Genomic DNA, 21220 nt, shown 5'->3' with positions numbered 1-21220 from the left:
GAAACTCAAAAGATATGCTCCCGCCATTGTTCCTTTCTTCGACCTGAGCCTCTTCTACCATTCTCTGTTCCAGGTACACTGGACATGGAGGGTCTCCTGCGGACACCAAGGACCTAAGGACCTCACATTGCCAGCATCACCTCCAGTCATTCCCACATATGCGAGCCTCGGACGTCTCCATCTCGACCCAACGACGACCACACAGACAGCGACGTCATGGACGACTCTGTACTTAAGGGTTATCCTTAGCTCAAATCCTGCGTCGAGGCTGGTTTCCGCAGTATCTGGCTCAGTCTCCAGAGGGCCTCCAGGTAACCAGCCAGAGGGTGCAGAAAGATAGCAACAGTGGTCGCTCTAAACATGTAACTCTTGCTGCATACGCCGTAATTCGATAGTCAATAGGAAAATTATAATCTTCCGCCACATGATTACTTCTGCCCATGTGGAGCCGTCAAGAGCCAGTTCCGTCTTCGCCAGCCAGCGACTGATGTACCGTCACCGTTTGGACACCGCCTTGGGTCGGATGTCGGCGACGCCTTCGCCACCCGGACGGCTGTGCTCCCGCGGCCTGTGCTCCGAGCCTTGATGTTCTGCGCCAAGTACAAGTAGTGCTGCTCGTGAGATAGAGCTCTAAATACGTACTTTGTTTTGAAGGCAGACTTTTCATTTCGTTTCGTTTCATTGAAGAAGGATTGTTTGGGACGAACTTTTCCTTCACATAACTAAGAAGAACTACTGGAGAACGTTTATTTTCTTTTGTCGTACTGCATCAGAAACAGCAGACTGTTTGTTTATTTGAGCAAGTAAACTTCGAACACAAAGTTTTATTACATCTTCTTGTGAACTTGTGCAAGTATTCCGAGTGAGAACTTTTTCAAGTACGCTTGCCCTCACATTCCCAAGGAGTCAAACGTCGGACAACTGTCACATCTGACTGGGCCACAAATCTGGATATTGCACGATTGGACCTGTCAGCGCAATGCAGACCCACAATGACGCTCCTTTAAAACTCTGTCAAGTGCCGATAACGCTGTCTCATACGAGTACGTGGCATCTCTATGTCGTTCGCAGTGATCAGACGACATCTAATGCTGGTCAGAACCTTCATATACCCCACCAGGCATGGTAACGGCATTAAACACTAACAATATCAATGCAGTGTGGTGTCTGTTCTACCTGTCACAGAGAATTGCTGCCCTAATTATTTACATTCCCGCCAACTTTGAGTACGTGTACGACATAACATCGACATCCGACCGCGTCTGCTGGATGCCTCCCTGTTTTGTCAGGCAGTGCATGCCGCATTTTCTAATCCCAGAGGAAAGGCTGCCGACAACACAGTCGCTTCATGCTGCGTGTAATTTTTTAATAACATTGTTTGTTTGTTCAGGACTTTACACAGGATTTATGCTAGCGTAACAGTTGATTCACGACGGTCTTGAGGACCAAGTGCAAAGGCAAGAATATGTAAATGTGAACAACCAACCACTTAGAGAAAACCTACAGTCATGGACATGTAAATTTCTACATTCACAAGGGGAGATCACCATCAAACAGTTCAGCAAAATTCGTTACTCGAACTGGGATTTTCAATTTGATTGTTGCATGTTGCATATGACCTGTACTTTTGAGATTCGTGCACGCTGTAGATCTACGAATAACATATACAGACTGGGATCATATGAGGACATCATAATAATCAAGGGATATCTGAATGACGCCACAGCCAAGTCAAACAGAGAGCGGAAAAACTTGAGAGTAGGAAAGGCAGCCATTGGCCGAAGCATCTGATCTTAGAGATCTAGAATTGTAACGAGCATCACCTTGTATATTTGCGTGCCAGTCAGAATATAGGTTTGTGGCTGAATATGGAACAGACGACATAACGCTTCCCAGACGTTTTCAGCTGACAATAAGCCGCAGGTCGAGAAATATATCGACAGTTCGTTGAGTATTTTAGATACCACGAACTATGACCTTAAGTTCATTATCATGCTGAACAGGGGCACTGGGCACAGAAATCTTAGGAAATCGGCGTGAAGTATGTCCTTGAGCACCTAACGTTACGGGTATGTTAATAACACGACAGATGATGGAGAGTCGTGCTTAATCCCTATCCCTGCCACACAATATGGATTCTAGTTGGCACGATAACTGTGTGTAGGGAGTTAAAAAGAATGGGATACAACGGTCCAGCAGCTCCTCATAAGCCACACGTTTCTGCATGCACTCGATGTTAATCGACGCCGCAAATCTGATCGAAGGACTTGGGCTTGGCAAATACCTGGAGATTGTTACCTGTTATCATGCGTAATGCGGAGGAGGTAGCGTTGGCATAGGAGTGTCGTACCGCGATTCGGCGTCCACGTTAAACTACAGTATCATCTATGATTGGTGGGTAAGACAGTTCGCGGTCGGAGTGAGGAAATTGCATACCAACTGCACTAGGACCATACTCAGTGAAGCACTGTCTTGTTCAAACCAGTCTATGGACTGTGGACAGATTTTTCCTCCAGAAAGGTGGTGTTTCGGTGATTAGGACGTGGTCCCCTTACTGCTCTTAAGAAAACGCTAAATGTGGAAGGATATGAAGACATTTTAAAGCATTGTGTACTGTGTACAGTAGAGGAACAGTTTGGAGATGTGTCAGCATGACAGTGCAACCTGTCATAAAGCAGCATCTGCAAGGCAACGATCTGTGGACAATAACAGTCCTGAAATCCTTAAATGGATTGACCTCCTCAGAGTCCTGACGTCAACCCATTGGAACATCTCTGGGATGAGTTAGAACGTCGACTTCGCTCCAGACCCCAAACATACGACAACACTATTATGGTTTGTGGATAGCATCTCATAACACTAAAAAGCAATGAGGACTCCAATGACGTCATCAAGTGCCACCTATGTAAGAAACATAACTCACCATCGAGGAGGATAAGAGCGAGGAATTTCTGGCAAAAAGTGAGCAGTAAGTACCATAAAAAAGAGCAAGCAACACAGACCGAAGTAGAGCATCGTGCACCTACGAATAGGCAGGAAAAGAAGTTTCTGGCGAAATTTCAGAACTATGTGGTATAACAGAGAAGAAAGATGGGAGGCGGATGTAGGGATGATATATGATAATAGCGACCAGAACTTGGTGACACAAACTGGGCAGTTGTACGTAGAATGCGACAGCACACATCCTGAGGATTACAATGTGCAGTTACAGAAGTAAAAGAAGATTCGCCAATGCAGGACGTGAATCTATAACAAACACAGAATACACTCAGAGCTAGTTCATACAGGAAACGAACACTTACTACAAAGAAGGAAACAATAAAACACCAGAACAGACCCGCTACAGATTTATGAAAGCAAAGAGGACGTTATGCAACTCACTAGACTGGAAGAGCCGATGAAGCTTACTACGTCTCTAAGACGTCAAGTAAGGCATAAACATCCAGAAGGGAAGTATATTACTTTTCCTGTACCTGTTTTTGGAGACAGAATCTATCTCAGAGTGGACAATCTGCCAACAAAAGTGGGAAAACTAGAGAGGTTTTTGAAGCAGGTTTCTGCTAAAGGAAATGAATCATTCCCATTAGATACGTTGTACAAGCACTTTGTAATGACGCATGGTCTTGTACCATGGGATTACAGGAGTAGGACAAGACTTTCGAATATATACCTAATGGAGATAAAGATAGGACAGCTTAATGTCATGAGAAGTGTCAGCGTATTGCATGATGCTACAAGAGTCGCAGAGGAGTTGCAGTTAGATGCATTGTGCCTCCAAGAGCCGTATACGAAGTTATTAAAGATGCCCAGTTTACCAATAACTGCCCAGAGAGTCACACAAGGGCAAAATCCTATAGCAGCAATAGTAATACGTAAAAAGGCCATTACAGGTACAAAAATATCACAGTACTGTTCAGAACACGTAATCTATGTGGAAAATTTAACCGGAAGGAAGAGTTGCATCCTGATTTCCATGTATTTTCAGTTTAGTGTTGATATCGACGAGTATCTGCTAACACTAAAGGATGTTACTCACTTACGACGAACTAAGTTCTTGTTGTACCCCATTGATGCAAATGCGAAGTTAGTATTGTGGCATAGCCGCCTGACTGATGACCTTGAAATACAACTAGAAGAACTCAACCTATAGGTACTGAATGCACATCGCAATGCCGCAATCTACGAAGGGAGGGTCAGAACAATGCCAAATATTGGCGTCACTTTAGGAAATACGGCATCGGCGCTCCGTACGAAAGGCTGGAAGATTGAGAGTGAACTACATCAAGTGACCATATCATACACTATACGATAGCTGGAAGTGAAATCCAAGACACCACAGAAAACGTGCACATAAGATCCAAATACAACATGAGGACGTTTACTGGGAACAACTAAGAAGGGTGTTTCAGCGTCCGGGGCGTCCATCACTGGGTGATAACGTAGTTGTTAAGGCGCAACAACTGACAGTGGCTATTCATAGAGCAATGGAGTAATCGATACCTGCCAGAAGAGGTCGTTCTACAGGAGTATCTTGAATCTGGAGCGAGGTGATGCATAAATTAAGATGCGAAACAAGAAGAGCTAGAAAGCTATCTGTACCAGAGCAGCGTGACCCTAGAAGAAAGAGTCCAATGATTGCATAGACACAGGTACGTTAAACTACGTTGTAAACAAGAGTCATGAAAAAAAAAAAAGGAAATGGAGCGATGGAAGCAAAGGATACGAAAAATATTATGAGAAGACTATAGAAACAGTAACCTTGCGTATTCCTTCTCACAAGAAGAGTGGTTGGTTGATGTTCCTATGGGACCAAACTGCTGAGGTCATCGGTCACTATGCTTACACACTACTTAAGCTAACTTAAACTAACTTACACTAAGGACAACACACACACCCATGCCCGAGGGAGGACTCGAACCTCCGACGGGGGAAGCCGTGCGAACTGTGGCAAGGCGCCTAAGACCGCTCGGCTACCCCACGCGGCTCGCACAAGAAGAAATTAAACAAATAATTTTAAGACTAAAAAAGAAATTTCCATGACAGATGGGGTCCCTGCCGAAGTAATACAAGCACTATGTGACCACTCAGATAGTTACTTGCACGAACTGTACAACGAATGTATTACGAAAGGAAAGGTCCCTGCACCGTGGAAAAAAGCTGAAGTGGGAATAATTAGTAAAGGGCAAGATAAGTATCCAATAATACCCAAATCCTACAGACCAATTTATCTTTTGAATTTTCTCGGCAAGATATTTGAAAAAACTGTTATGCAGAAGATAAGAAGACCATAGACAGCAACACGGGATGAAGGTTCACCAGTACAGGTTAGAACAGGCAAGTCAACTGCAGACGCAATTAATAAAGCGACTTTGCTACCAACAGATACTCATTCTACGAACTCTCCAGCGATGATGATTGTTATTGCTGGAGCTTTCGATAACCTATAGTGGCCGTATTTCTGTGGTCACCTTAGGGATTTTGAGTGTCCAAAAGCGGTGTACAATTGCCTGAGAGATTATTGCCACGGGCAACATGCTTCTTCAACATGCCCAGGAAAGAAAGTAACGAAGACAAAAGTCTGTCCGCAGAGATCAATGTCCGGCCCAGAGTTTTAGGATTTAGTACTGCAGCCCACACTACAGAAGTTACATGCAACTGTGGCATAAGTGGATGGTAGCATTTGCAGATGACGCACTATTCGCCGTGAGTAGTGCCTCCAGAATAATTACAGACCATAAATGTAATGCGGCGCTCCACGAACTTGACGGCTGGTGTCGAAGTATAAAACTGTCACTAACGCCTCACAAAACAACGTATCTTATGCTGAAACCCTAAAATAAAATTAATTGATGGAACTATTAGGAGAAGCGTAGTAACGAGATATCTAGGGGTATTTCTGGACGAATGTCGTAACATCATAGAAAGCAGGCAGAAAAGGTATAAATGTGATGAATAAAGTTATAACCATTGCAAGTAGGCAATTTCGGCTCCCCTTGAAAACAATCGGAGTATTCCACCAATCTATATCAGCATCAGTCGTAAGATATGGTGCGAGCGTTTGGGTTCATAGATTGCAGCTAGTGAAGCCAGCATCATTAGTGAGAAGAGTTCAACGAGGAGTGCTACTAAGATTAACGGGCGCCTACTGCTCTACCACAAATGGTGCATCGTTAGTAATTCTAGGAATATGACCACTGGACTTGGAAATTAGGAAAAGGGGAGCCTTTTACTAGTTAAAGAAAGGCCATCAAATGGAGGTACGAAGTGTTCCTGGAACTGAGGCCAGTTCTAAAAAAGCAATAAAAGATTGCATATTGCAACTGTGGCAAAATGAATGGGACACTTCAGGCACAGGCAGGAGAACATACAAATTTCTCCTTAACATCTGGGAGAGATTGAAAAGTAGATTTCTTAAGCCGTCAAGTGGACTGATACACTACGTATGTCTCGTACGCTACGTATCTATACAAAACAAGGAAGCAGATGGATGATAGCTGCACCTGCGGCAGTGTGGGCATAACAGAACACACATTGTGGGACTGCGTGGTGTATGAAGATTCGGCGGGTAACGTATGTCAGGTATCAAGGATGATGGATCCCAAAGCAGCACTAAGGAGCGAGTCGACCTGGCGCATCTAGGACGATACTGCAGCCTCAGTATACACGAAGGTCGTGGAAGGATTCACGAGGCATCATTCAACCATAAGTCAGCATGCTGCCATCCAGGCTGGACTACACACTCTGCAGATGGAGAGAAGATAACTGAGGTCGGCGACCACTGAATGAAATAGTATACCAAGAAGCTGCATTGCGTTGGTGCAAATGATTATGGAATTGTGGACATCAAGACGTAACAGTGATGGGTGGAGTTACCTTCTACGAACGATACACCGCTGACGTGCTTCCTGTTCCTCAAGCAATCCAGCAGACAATAGCTCTTGATCTGGGCTGTGTGAGGGCGAATCCAGTAGCAGAAACAAGCATCTACAAGTTAAATGCACCAAAATAAATGAACAAGCACAAACATATTCTGTAGTGCTTATAGTAGTATTACTATTTGGGTAACGGGTTAAGCGTTTTATTGTAGTTTTGTAGTAGTAGAAGTACTTGTAGTATTTTACAAATTAAGTATCCAAAAAATAGTTAATACATAATTTATTACTATCTAAGAAAATGTGATTTGTATGGCCTATTTAGCTTCTTTTGTAATAGGCTGTAATTATGAAGAATAAATAGATAAATAAATAAATCATTACTTTCTCTGGTTTCAGCTTTTGAGAAAGAATAAGCTGCTATTCCTCCACAGACATTCACACATCTCACTGAACGTGCCCCCAGCGGGCTTCAAGCCATCATGAAAGCGAAGGGTGACAATCCCTCATATTAATGTCCACAGATACATATGTCAAGTTTTGATGATACTCGACGTTTACAAGGTCGTAAGAACGACTCGGCACACGAAAACATATATTTTAACGTAATAAATTCTCGAGGAAAACTATCATAGATAGCTGTTGTGTTGGAGAAACAGTATTGCTGTCGCCAGAGCGAATGATCTACTTCAGCGCGTGACGTGGTTCACAGTCGTCAGACGTTGTACCGTCTGTCAGCAAGAAATTTGTGCTAAGGATGGGGAAGAGGCACAGTACCAATGCAGTTGATCATGAGTGTCCAATGTGTGTGCTATTCCATCGGCGGATAAAATCATCACCACGAGAATAATTCGCAGTGGGTATTAACTTGTTGATATCAGAGATCGTCGTCGACTATGAAGATTGTACAGCGTGTACGGACGGGCTTCCAGTGTAGCAGATTACTTGCCATTTCAGCGCTGGACAATAAAACCGGTGAACAGCAGCAGCACTGTCGAGCTCCATCTGATCGTAATCTACATCTACGTCTACATCCATACTCCGCAAGCCACCTGACGGTGTGTGGCAGAGGGTACATTGAGTACCTCTATCGGTTCTCCCTTCTATTCCAGTCTCGTATTGTTCGTGGAAAGAAAGACTGTCGGTATGCCCCTGTATGGGCTCTAATCTCTGATTTTATCCTCATGGTCTCTTCGTGAGATATACGTAGGAGGGAACAATATGCTGCTTGACTCCTCGGTGAAGATATGTTCTCGAAACTTCAACAAAAGCCCGTACCGAGCTACTGAGCGTCTCTCTTGCAGAGAAATTAGTCATAACGTTTGCGTAATAAAACCATAGATTTGTGAGGTACAGAAGTCAGCAGCCCACACGTGTACCTCTGATCACCGCACGTCACTGTGCAGTGTGATGAGTATCAGCACTGGGATATCTTCACTGTACGCTAAAAACGCAAATAAAGGTCACTTACACTGATATGTCGTGGCACATGTTCGTACGCGTACGAGTACTACGGAAACGTCGCAGGTTATGCATATCGCTTGTCAACAGACGTGTCGTTTCGGCAGGTGATGGTGTTATTCGCTTATGGGGGGGGATGTCTGTATGGAATGATATGCAGCTCCTGATAGTGTGACACAGTTTTGGCAACGAGCGATACAGGGATCGATGGTCGATTCATGTGCATCCGTTTGTTCGCCTACAGTGCATCGATGACGACTAATATTTTCGCCAAAAGAATGCACCAACTATCGTTCCCGAATTATGTTACAGTGACTGCAGGGATGGATAGAGGGTGCTTGTGTTGACTCGTAGGCTAGCTGATGCGAAGTCTATGGATCACATCTGCGATGCCATCACGTGAGATGCGCGCGCTTTGGATCTAACTCCGGCCAACCTCTGTGAATATGAGTAGCTGCTGAATGGTCATGTATCAGAATAGAACCGCAACGGTTCCAGTATCTCGTGGGAGGGTGACTAGGTTACACATAATGATATGAATCAAAATTGGGCACCTCTGCGTTTGCTAGATCGTAAGAGGTGAGGCGATCACAGACAGAGCATCAACTTGGTTTTGATTATGGTGGTGGTGGAAACTGGAAGGGACGGTGCTACAAAGATTTTCAAGAAATTTGTCAGAGCTACCTTCTAGGAAACATGAGTGAGAATGATGCGTTGCTTCGGAATTCTGCTTATATATGTACAACAATGCAGTAAACACATACGTATTTTTCGTTTATGTGACAGAAATCAATTTGCATCACCTGGAAACACGTAACAATTTCTTAGGCGAGCGCCTGGGCCTCGATCCACTTGTTTTACGTAAGATGCCATGTGATGAGTCGATGCTAATACCAGGTACTCTCCCAACACGCTGTTGTTGTCAGTGCTTCGTGTGGTCGATATTTTCAGGTGTTTTCATAAGATTTTCTATGGTGTTGCATCCATATTGTTTTCCCGAGTGCATCTACATCAGCTGTGCCATTTAGTTATGTACACGTTGACTGTTTACTATCCTTGCCATTCTTATTTAACGATCCCATGCACTTCTTCTTCTCTTTATGTTTTACATATTTTAAACTTACGAACACACGACCTTATTATTTGCATTTGCTTTCAGGAGCTAGCTTTGATGTTAGAAGTCTCACACAAAATATAAGAACAGACGGAGTGTTGATTGCTGCTCTACACAGTATTTAGCGACATCTTTCAGTGTTCGTGGACAGTTCTAGGTTGCTGTACAAGCCCTCCTCGAATGTTTCCCACTATGCAGCTGAACCACGCTGACAGAGAGGGTCTTATTTATTCCCTGCGACGCACATTCAGTTTTCTTCTTCGTGATGTTGCGCTTATTTGTGGTGATTAAAGTAGTTTGGCACGAACCGAGAGACATAATGTAGCAATACACCATGAGAAATTAGTCGTAACGTTTGCGTAATAAAACCATGGATTTGTGAGTCCAGTATTTACGTATTACTGCCCTTGTGTGACGATGATAATGATGAACAGGACATCAGGCGCTCGACATCGGGATGTTAAGCGCGAGACTGCTCAGATAAGGATATATGACATTATTACAGTTGAGGTCTCCATCAGCGAAGGGCATGTAACTTTCCTCGCATATCATCTGGTCGTAACTGTTCTTGAGATTCACGTGAAGTTCGTTACGCATGATCAATCGAAAATAAAACTGAACTCTCAAGCTTATTTTCCAATATTTTTCTGGAGTTTATGTAGCAGCTATTCAAGTTCCTTTTTACAAGGAAGCACAATGCTGTTCGATCATTTCGCAAAACACACATTACTACTGTTTGAAAAAAACTATATGACGTATGTGTGCATATCGCATTTCTGCAGTCGGTGAATAAGGTGGTTGTCTCACTCCTGTGATAGAAAACGACATTTCAAAATTCGTTCTTCTTTTGGATAGAAAGTTTTGAGGACGCAGCATATTGGACATACCTATGGTATTCTTACAGGGTTCTTCTTACATGCAGCTGTACAACCACTTGTATAGTTGCAGTTTTGCTAGCGATAACTGGTACAGATCAGAAATTCTAAATAAGTCTTAATACGGAAGTAATCCTCTGGCTGATATTTATGGAAATGCGTATAAGACTGACGACGTTTTCTCCACTACTTTATCTAGTAGTTTCACATTTCTAAGAAATTAATTAATGAAAAATAACGGTTCTGTGCACTTCAGTTATGACCTAACAATTTTCTCGAATTTTGAAAAATAAATGCTTATATTTATGATATAGTTTATTACTGTAGATTCGAAACAAAGACCCAAGTTATAGTTTACAACTTGGAAATAAGTAAACATCATGAAACTTTTAAAAACTCACATTGGCTCTATAAGATGTCCAGTGGTATTGAAACACCCCACACGACGATATTTTGTTCCCGATCCGCAGACTTCAATAACACGCCTTCCATTTGATCTCACTGATGTTATATCAGTATCTATTATACATTCCGACCAGTTTCCAAGTACCCGCAACTCTTGCTTTCGGCAAGGGCAGGTCCTGGTTTCAACTAACGGGAAGAGTACAGAATTCGTACATATATCCCTGTTCTTGGAGTGACCTGCAAGAAATAAGTTTCAAGTAAACCACATTTGACTGGTATTTTTGTACAATAAAATTACATGTGTTGGCACAAACAAAACTCGCAAGTTAATTACTACAAATAATATTAAGTGTATAATTTGCTCTGTTTAATTAAAACTGAAATATTGAAAAAAATACGAATAGTCCAGAAATATTGAAATGTCATCGTTATGGTGTTTGCTCGTCACATTATTATTAAAAATGTAAAGATGATCTATTTGACCTGTAAGCATAAGTCGAGAATAATTACAACAAACCATATGTGACTATGATATTAAAACTGACTGCGCAGTTCGTACTGGAAATGACTCCCTACTTGCAAATAATTAGACCAGTTCATGAAATTTTTCTTGAGATCGCCTTTTCTACAAACGCGTAGAACTCTATAGGGTGTTTTGGGATGATGGAGAAAGGCAAATGTACCAGCCCAGGTCTGGAAGAAACCGAATCGAAGTTTATAACCAAAAATAAGAAAATTTCAAATTTACCGTTGGTCTGCTCACTACGATGAAAATCCAAGTAGTCTCATTTTTGTAATAATTTTACTCATCTGTACATCCTGGCTAACATGATTAATTAACTAAAGTTTTTCAAAGAAATGTCACCTGGGTTGTATGAACCATGTCATAGTCGCTGAAAGTTCTGTCTTCAATTCAAATGTTGTTCGAACACTTTCAGAGGCAGCGAGAATTTGCTCCAGGAGGTACTTTCCAGTTAGTTAGTTGTCTCGTACACACGACGTTTCTCATAACCACACGAGAAGAAGTCATGAGTGGTCAGAGCAAGTGAGCAAGCTGAGTACGAAACTGGACCTCCTTTTTCCATCCACCCGTCAGGGCATATCTGACGCAGAGCAAAATGAGATGGACCCGTATCAGGTTGGAATCACGTACATACGCGTAAGTAAAGTAGGATAGATTACAACATCGTGGAAGTTGGTGAAGTTAAGCGGGAAGGAAGCAGACCCGAACTTATTAACCAACAATTAACTATGCCCACCTACACGTTCACTACAAATATATATCGTCAGCTCTTCACAGCTATAGCGTAGGGACATACCGAGTATTACATCTCTGATGAAACAGGCTGCAACTGAGGAAAGAAAGCCGGAGAAAACTGAGCATCATCCATAGAACACTGCCTTACCCACTGACTCAAAACGACCTGAATTCCGAAGTAGCAGGAATTGAAGCTTGCACTTTGTGTGAATGGTGGGAGTTAGGTACTGTGCTCGTATTACTGCCCATACAGCGCTGTCAGTGACACTCTTTCTTCTGTAAATTATAGAGTGTGGCCTGAGGGTTTTCCATCCATTGACATTACTATCCCACATCGCGTTTCTATTCTTAACTCTCGAGTCATTCGTTTCGAGACAAGGATTTCTTCAGTATCAAACTGATACAATATGTCTCCTTCACCGTTTTTCAAAGGCACTGTAACACCCTCTAGATACAATAGTCTCGACATTTTTATCCATACATGGCTCAGGGCACAAGTAAAGCACTACATATCAAATAAACTGAGACACAAAGGAATTAAAGATATTAGCTACCAGTGGGCACTGATTTAAATGAATGGAGAAAGTTAAAAAATTGTGCCGGACCAGGATTCGAACCTAAGTCTCCTACTTACTGGCAACTAAGCCATCCGGACATAACAGGCAAGTGGCACTGCATCGATAATAACTGAGAACGGGGAGGGGGGAGGGGGGGAGGGGGGGAGGGGGGGGAGGCGGTCTGACAGGAGGTGTGCTAGGGTAGTCTGTCGCCTTGTGTTGCCCACTGTGTGGTGATAGCCCACTGTGTTCTGAGGGCGTAGTAGTCAGCGCATCTGCCTAGTACGCTCTGGAGACTCACGTTCGGATCTCAGTTCGGTACAAATTTTTAATTTTCCTCACTGTCATAAATCAGTGTCCATTGGCACCCTGTATAAGAGGCGATGAAAAAGTTTGCTTTCGAAGGCCACATTAACCACTTGCCTACATGTCAGTGCTTATGTATCTGCATCGGAGTCGCGCCAGGTCGCATATACGCTGGAGCAACGCCCTTAAACGGAAACATTTTGATCGCCTCTTACATGTCAGGTAGCGAGGCAAACATTGTATTCTATCCAGGTTTTCCGCTGGATTGGAAATTGAACTAACGTCAAATTTCGGCTGTCCAGTTACACACCATTCTCAGATTAAACACTGTGTTGTATCCAGCTGAAATTATGCTATAGAAATCATTTGTGTATTGTTTATTTAATTCTCTCATATGTGACTTGAATGTCATCTAGCATATGGCTGTTCTTTGTTTGCAAGACGTATAGGACTTAAGCTAGTGTTCTATAAATTTGAGGAAGGGTTGGAAATTAATTAACTGGCGTAGAATGCGTTTGGATAAGGGAGGGCGGATGCGGACTGCGGTACAGAGTGCCCAATGCTCAAGAACATCAGATGAGTGATGGAAGTCTGAGGGAGTGCAATTGAAATCTAAGTTGAAGAAATGAAGATGGGTCGGATAAGACTTTTGCTGATCGGAAAAAAATGGAAATGAGCGTACGGCATCGTGGGCAGGGAGTCCCCTATTCGAGGAAGTTCGGCCGCCGAGGGCAAGTACTTCTGGCATTCGACGCCACACTGGGCGACTTGCGCGTCTGCTGATAGGAATGTTGGTGAAAGGACGAAATCCTCAAGACAAGCCTATGAGTACCTTTTAGTCTATTGTACGCTTTTTGTTGGGAAGTTAATAGAATTTCCAGGTTAGTTTGCGGTCAGTACTTAGGCCAGATATTATAGTGTTTTTATAATTTGGGTAGGAGGTTTGAGTGTCTTGAAGTTAGGGAGACGAAATCAGCCTCCGCTATGCACCGTGTGGTGGTTTGCAGAGTATGTATGTAGATGCTAATGCGAATGTTAGGGTTACGGTTGTTACCTGTATTTAGGTGGGACTGACTGCTAGACAGGTTAGGTTACATCACAACTTGAAACTGTCACTGTAAATCTGGAGAGATCTTTGCGAGGCTAAAGGGTTGGAGAGCAAGGCAAGTAGCGACATAGACGTACTATAGTAGCAGACCGAGGAGAAGTGACACGGAAATGTCAAATGTGTAAGAACGGCAGAATAAATCGGATTAAAGTGGATATTGGCTCACTTCTACAAAGGAATGATTGGCAGTGACATATGAAGACAATGCGACAGAAAGGAAAATATCAGGCGAACGTCATTTTTAGAAGTACTTAGGTTTGGAGTTGCCACATCAGAGACGGGCGTGGTTGAAAAAAGAACATGCACTAAATTCCGTACCGTGTGATCATACAGCACCAAAATGCGCTGAAATGCCGGTAAAAAGTGATATTTAACGCAAACTTTGTCACTACCAGTAAGATACTCGGTAAACTTTCAATAGAGTCCGTTAGGACACAGTCCCGGTTACTAATTGCTGCCACGGCCACTTTTGCAATATTTTATTGCATGTTCGTCATTTAAGATAGTGCTCTGCCATCGTGGATTTCCCAGGTTGTATTCTTGTATGACAATGACGTTCCAAACACCTATTGTTGCCAGAGCAATTAATTTTGATCACGTAAGGTTTTACAAAGGATCGCAGAGTTTTATATACACTGATTCCTGTCCAGAGTGTAGCAATTTTTCTTAATTTTTGGAAGATACAGTGCGATACACAAGTGGTATTAGGAACCGTGAGTAACCATTAGTAGTCTGCAGGTTAAAAGCCAACGGAATAGAAGTTTGAGTCGGGTCAGAAGCCAAGGCAATGTAGGTATTCAGCCAGCAGACAATCAGTCTAGGTGTTGAACTAGCAACCCAGAAACGCGCGGGTTACCGTATAGAACATCCGCGTGGCTAGTATTCGATGACATAAGTTCGGCAAGAAGTAATCAGCGGATGGTAACATCGAGGCTGTAGTAAATGACAGCATGGTCTTTTCTTCTCAGCTGACTAAGGAGATCAAACTCTTGTAGCTGTAAATAAGAAGTACCATTCCAAATCGGATTAATTTTAATTTTCCTGGTGATTACCAGTTTCGGTTCCGCAGCAGACCAATTTCTGAAACATGTAACACAAAACAGGAAATGACGTACTATTTCTAGTAAGGATCCGTAATAGGACAACCCCCCCCCCCTCTCCCTCACCCCCAGTAAAACCGTAAAATAAGTTTACAAGTCCACACAACGAACCTGTACGCAGAGCCTATGTGTTATTACCAAGTGGTATCAATCACCGACAGCCGATCTTAAAACACAGCGCACTGGTTCCTCATGTGGACTTGAAAAACTGATTTGTGCATTTACGATGGTTACTTCATTATGAATCCTGGATGATTGTGTCATCTGCTGTTGTTGTTATGAACTAATTTGTGTTACATACTTCAGGAACTGGTCTGATGAAGGTTCTTACATAAGTGAAACAGGCAACCACCAGTAAAATTAAAATAAACTGGAGTTATACTAGTGCATTATACTGTAATTGTAGTAAGTATAATCGCTGTCGTTTCCTCATGATTCCGAAAATTCTTGTATCTCTGCCTCCAAACTCGTTATGATTAGTCATTTGGTCTTGCTTCTAATTGTCCTTTATTACTGCTGCAACATATTAGATTTTTCGACAGCAGGTGTAACCATCGGGTGTTGTTGACGGAGCTGCACGGGGATCAACATTGTGCGAATACGTAAAGGGTTAAGAACGCGTCGTCTTTCTGCAAAACATGCGTACAGTCTGTTGACGCGTCTTCCGATAAGAAGGCGTCTGGTCGAACTCCTTGGGCTCAGCCGACGAGACAGGCAAGAGTGGCCAGGAGCCGGCCGTACATTCGTGTGCTGTAAAGTGCACCCTTCACGTGCCTCTTGGCCCGTTGTTGCCTGAGACGTCGCGGCCTGTGACGTTACATCCTCTCGACGAATGTGGCCTCCATACGTACTGGCATCTCTGCCTCACCACTGCTGTGGATGTTATCGCTGGACACCAAACGCTGGGCTTCCTTAACCACAGGTAAACTACATTGGTCAGCCAGAACATTATGACCAACGACCCACTTTCAATATAAACCTGTCCATGCGATAGAAGCGTCACCTGGCGAGGAAAGACTGATAGTCAGAAGCACGCACGGCGCGTGTAGTATCAGTGAGGTTCCTGCCCGTGTGCAGAATGGGGATGACGCCCGATCTATCTGAGTTTGACCGAGGGAAGATTGTGATGGCCTGTGGGCTCGGTACGGGCATTTCTGAAACTGCACGACTTGTCGGGGTTCGAAGAGTGCTAGGTGAGTGTCTTCAACACATGGCGAAACCGAGGTGAAACCACGTCCAGATGTTGTGGGGTCGGGCAGCCTACCCTCGTTACAGATGTCAAAAGTCGTTGGCTGGGCAGACTGGTAAAATACGAAAGGCGACAACTGTGACGGAAGTAACATCAGACATTAATGCTGGGCAGAGTACAAGTGTGTCTGTACACACAATGCAACCAACACTCCTAACGATGGGCATCCACAGCCAATGACCCATGCATGTGCCAATGTTAACACCACGACATCAGCAACTACGACTGAAATGGGTACGTGACTATCGACACTGAACTTTGGCGCGTGGACAGAGCGTTGCATAGTCTGATAGATCCCGATACCCTCTCCATCATGTCGATGGGAGTGCGCGAATCTGTCGTCTTCCAGGGCAACAGCTCCTTGACATCTGTACTGCAGGACGGAGGCAAACTGGTGGCGGCTCCATTATGCTCTGGGTAACATTCTCGTGGGCATCCATGGATCCAGTGGAGCTCTTGCAAGGCACCATGACAGTCAAGGAGTATCGTACACGGGCTGCAGACCACGAACACACTTTCATAACAATCATGTTTCCCGACAACAGTGGCATATTTCAGCAAGATAATGTGCCATGACAGACGGCCAGGAGTGTTATGGAGTGGTTAGAGGAACATAGTGGCGAGTTCTAATTGATGTGCTGGCCCAGAAACTCGCCACATCTGAAACAGATCGAACGCATCTGGGATGTCTCAACATTACGTCAGGGCTCATAGAACCCCTCCCCGGAATTTACGGGTTTAGGTGATTTGTATGTGCAGGTGTGGTGCCAACTCCCTCCAGTGACCTACCAAGGCCTCGTTGCTTCCATGCCACGAAGCGTCGCCGTTGTTTCTCGTGTCAAAGATGGACATACCGGCTATTAGGTAGACGATCGCAATATTCTGGTTGATCAGTGTACAACGGAGCGAAGAAAAGTTCTATTTCCAACTGGCGGACAAATCTTACTCATAATACGGAACCTTTTTTAAGTTCTACCTCTTTTGAAGACAGATTTCTGGCATGAGGAAGGAACTAATGGAGTGCAAGATAGGATTCGGATTTTAATGTGGGTGGTGTGCTGTTTCTTTAGCTCTATTTATGGCGCCGTCTGTCATGTGACACCAATTCCAGTGTCACCGTCCATAGTAAAGGTTGCTTCGCAGAAAATCCGTACTATTTAAACATGTAAAGACCGAAAACAATCTTCCTTGTTAAGCTGTCTGCGTCAGAAATCGTGTACGCTCCTCACGCCAACTTCATGAGGAACTCCGTTCGTTGGTGCGACGGGTGGTAACATGTTGCATTTAGATAAAGGTTATGTGTAGGTTTGGTCTAAACTCTGTGTTTGAAATTACATCGTGCGTTTTCTAAACTAGGGTCAGAACTGTGCAAAAGCTTACTTCTGTCAGATTATTCGCATTGTGCAGGACAAATATGTGAAACATTGTCGTCACGCAAGGTTTCAACAACCTGAAAAATCCGTGGTGACCCAGCGTTGCTTATCCGATGGCTATGAAACGGAAAATGGTGACACAAGGTGTCGTCTCAGATTATGGAAGTGTACACTCAAAGGAAGGAATGAACTGAAATTACGTTGTCGAAGAATCTTATTGATAAAGTCAAGATCTTTGCTGAATGCAATATGTGGAATTCTTTTTTAGCATCAAATGAACCCCAAAGGTTTTTACCTTGGTTATTACATCGTTTCAACAGCAGTTTTCGAGAGCAATGCATCGCTCTTTACGGCATTTACGGCGACATGAATTAATCTAAACCATTTTATTTGAGTGCAATAGTGTCACGATCTAAAACTAAATACAGTAGAGGCATGGTTTCTCCCGGATTTGTGTTCTCTATTGTGTGGTAGGCAGGTACAGGGGGTGGACAAAAATATGGAAATACCAAAAACGAAATACATTATCATGCGTAATACAGCGTAGGAAAGGGCTAGCATTCAAAACGGTTTTAACTTGTCTCGGAATGGATAAACACAGGTGCTGTATGGTTTCCTAGCGAATATGATACCATTCTTCCTGCAAAACAGTGGCACGTTCAGGAAACCATGATGGGCGTGGATAGCGATCACCCACCTTTCTCTCCGAAGTACACCACAAAGTCTCAAAAATATTAAGATCTGGTGACTTTGGTGAGCAGGGGAGATGCGATAATTCATCCTTGTGGTCACAAAACCAGTCCGGAGCGGTGCGAGCTGTGTGAACGGGACCTTGTCATCTTGGAATACAGCATCACCACTGAAGTACAAACATTGCACCGCGGGATGGACCTCATCAGCCAAAATTTTCATATAATCCTCGTTAGTAGTGCCACCTGGCAAAGTAACTGTGGGGCCCATGGAATACAGCGATATGCACAAATCACCATCGAATCTCCGTCATGTTTCACTCGTGGTACCAGAAACTGGAACACCAATGGGAAACAGTGTGAAAAGAGAGTCATCCGATTAAAGGACATTCTTCCATTGCTCCAAATTCCAGGTTTTATTGCGTCGGTACAATGTTTTCCTGTTATGGGAATTTCATCACTAATGCGTGGTTTTGGAATTACGGCTCATCCTGCAGTTCCCTGATTATGGAGCTCCATTCGTGTTGTTTTGGTATTGACAGGGTTTGCGAATGGGACATTCAGTTCCGCAGTGACTTGTGCAGCTGTCGGCCTCTTTATTTTTCATCACAATCCTCTTCAACGACCATCCATCACGATCACTCAACAAACAATTTCCTCCTCGTTGTTACTTAGCGGATGTTGTTTTTCCACTTTCCCTGTATGCTGTATAAATCTTCTATACGGTGCCTCCTCAAACACTTTGGCTAACTTGGTTACGGAAGCACCCACCATACATGCACCAACAGTTTGTCCATGTTGAAATTCAATGGGTTCCGATATAACGCACTTGGTATTACACAAAACACTCTTTTGACCACCACTGATACTTGCAACGTATTGACGACATTGCACAGGTGCCGTTCGTGGTCACGTACAACAGCGCATCCTGCAGGCTTCATTTATGTCCAAGCATGCGTTTACCGCGCTGGTCCTACATTTTGTCCAGCTCCTGTATCTGTCAACCAAAGCAGTATTTCTCAAGATGTGTGTGTAAGTACGTCCCGGCTGACCAGTTAGGCCATGCCAAGCGTGAGTTTATGCCTAACCAAGAAGGCTTCCCTTTGGCCCGGAGGCCGTACTAATTTCAACGGAGACTCGGAAGCGTCAGAACCGAGGGTGTCCTGTTTAAGGAATTAATATTTGGACGTGGAGATTGAAATACAGAATAGATGACCTTTATGACTATGAAATATTTATATATGCTGATTATCAGTATCGCAAAGAATGTAATATCTGCGTGTAATAATTACTTAAGTGATTTCCAGGGTAATATGTGCAAAAACTACAATGCACTTAAAATGTTTCTACAGACATTACATTACACCATAGTTTTCGTTATTTTTACATAAAAATATGTTTTAAGTTTAGCATTGTTACCAATCAGTTCGCGTGTCCTCTTGCTTTCCACGCAGCTGTGAGTGCACGGAGACCATTTTGACCACTCGGAAACCACGCAGTTATACGTACAGTCGGCGTAGCAAGGCTCTGAGGTTGCCGGAATTTTTGGGTGTTGCTCGATACAGTTGCTCGGTTCCACTTTGTTCATGCGATGTTTGGGGTTACACCAAACAGCTGGAAACACACAAGCACATGTTACTGAAAAAAAAAAACACAGACCATGACACTGAAAGAGAAAATTATTTGATTATGTTGGATGAACATGTCTTCTGTAGGGGAGGGATAGATTACAAGAAATTTCTGGAATGTGGAAATTGTCCTTAAACGAAGTATGTCATTCTAAAAAGCAAGAGATGTATTTTATGTCTCTACCGAGAGCAGGCTTGGAAGAACAATGATGATTTCTTGGTATGAATTGAAGTGTGGTGTGGTGTGCCGCAGACGCATTTCTTTCTTACTATTTTGCATCCTGTTTCATGAATGAGACTAATGTGGTTTGTAAATTGTTAAACATGGCTTTCCAATTTACATTCGCTCAAAGTACACGAATAACTCAAATTGCTCGCTGACGAAGCAGAACAGGCCACAGTTTCTTCTCATTACAGGTACACGCTTGACTTGAATGAGCTACAAAATAAAAAAAAGAAACTGGATTGGGAACAGCCAACCCCAGAGTCACTTGCAGCAAAGGAAATTGAGGAATTTTCAGCCAGTCAGTTTCGAGACATATTGATTAAATTTTCCCCTGGTCCGACTGAAATATCTGAGTTGATGATACCGTGGCTGACACAGCAAGGCTATCAAACTAATATCAGATAACACTCCTTCTGAACTTCTAAGAAATTCTATACGTTGTAATGGTAGGGGGAAGGGGGTTTGGTGTTGGAAGATACTGTTGTACTGCTTCATGCTAGACGACGGGTAGTCACGCAAACATGAACACAGGTAGGAACACTGTAACGCAACGGACTTGGGCTCTACAAAACACGGAATGCAGGACAACAAATAGTACCATAAAATGTGACGTGCATTGTAAGATTTCCGCAGCGAAAATATATTTCAGACAAGAGACTGAGAGTTGGTTTATTATGGTTATAGTTATTTCCGTACTTTTATTTCTGAATAAAATGATGCCCATACACGATAGAACAGCAAAGCTAGAACATATGTAAAAGAAAAGTGTTGATTACGCTAATATTGGCTGTCCATAATTTTATGAAATTTAAAGTGAATATCTTTTTTTTGTGCACTATTGCCAGGTACACACTGTTTAACAGATGAACTATAAGTAATGTGACGTCCTTCATGTTTTCTGCCCGTTATCTAGTATGAACCAGTACAATAGTATCTTCCAAGACCAACCCAACGTCCCCCTCACCATTTCAACTCCCTCTACACCCTCTTAGGCGCATA

General features: G+C 43.2%; 1 protein-coding gene across 4 annotated transcripts in view; it reads right to left on the bottom strand.

Annotated features, from left to right (window-relative positions):
- LOC126248455 (thrombospondin type-1 domain-containing protein 7A-like) overlaps positions 1-21220 on the bottom strand; it is a 1193762-nt gene that overhangs the window by 166641 nt on the left and 1005901 nt on the right. For 3 of the 4 annotated variants that reach the window (XM_049949448.1, XM_049949449.1, XM_049949451.1), the window contains 3 exons: positions 19787-19981; positions 10724-10964; positions 6874-6984 (listed from right to left, as the gene is read on the bottom strand). In XM_049949448.1, the coding sequence (XP_049805405.1) occupies positions 6874-6984; positions 10724-10964; positions 19787-19981 (547 nt within the window). The remainder of the gene's footprint in view (positions 1-6873; positions 6985-10723; positions 10965-19786; positions 19982-21220) is intronic. The other variant, XM_049949450.1, reaches the window with a different exon arrangement.

This window comes from Schistocerca nitens, chromosome 3 (assembly GCF_023898315.1).
Source record: "Schistocerca nitens isolate TAMUIC-IGC-003100 chromosome 3, iqSchNite1.1, whole genome shotgun sequence".
Taxonomy (NCBI): Eukaryota; Metazoa; Arthropoda; class Insecta; order Orthoptera; family Acrididae; genus Schistocerca; species Schistocerca nitens.
This window is presented reverse-complemented; position numbering and strand designations above follow the sequence as displayed.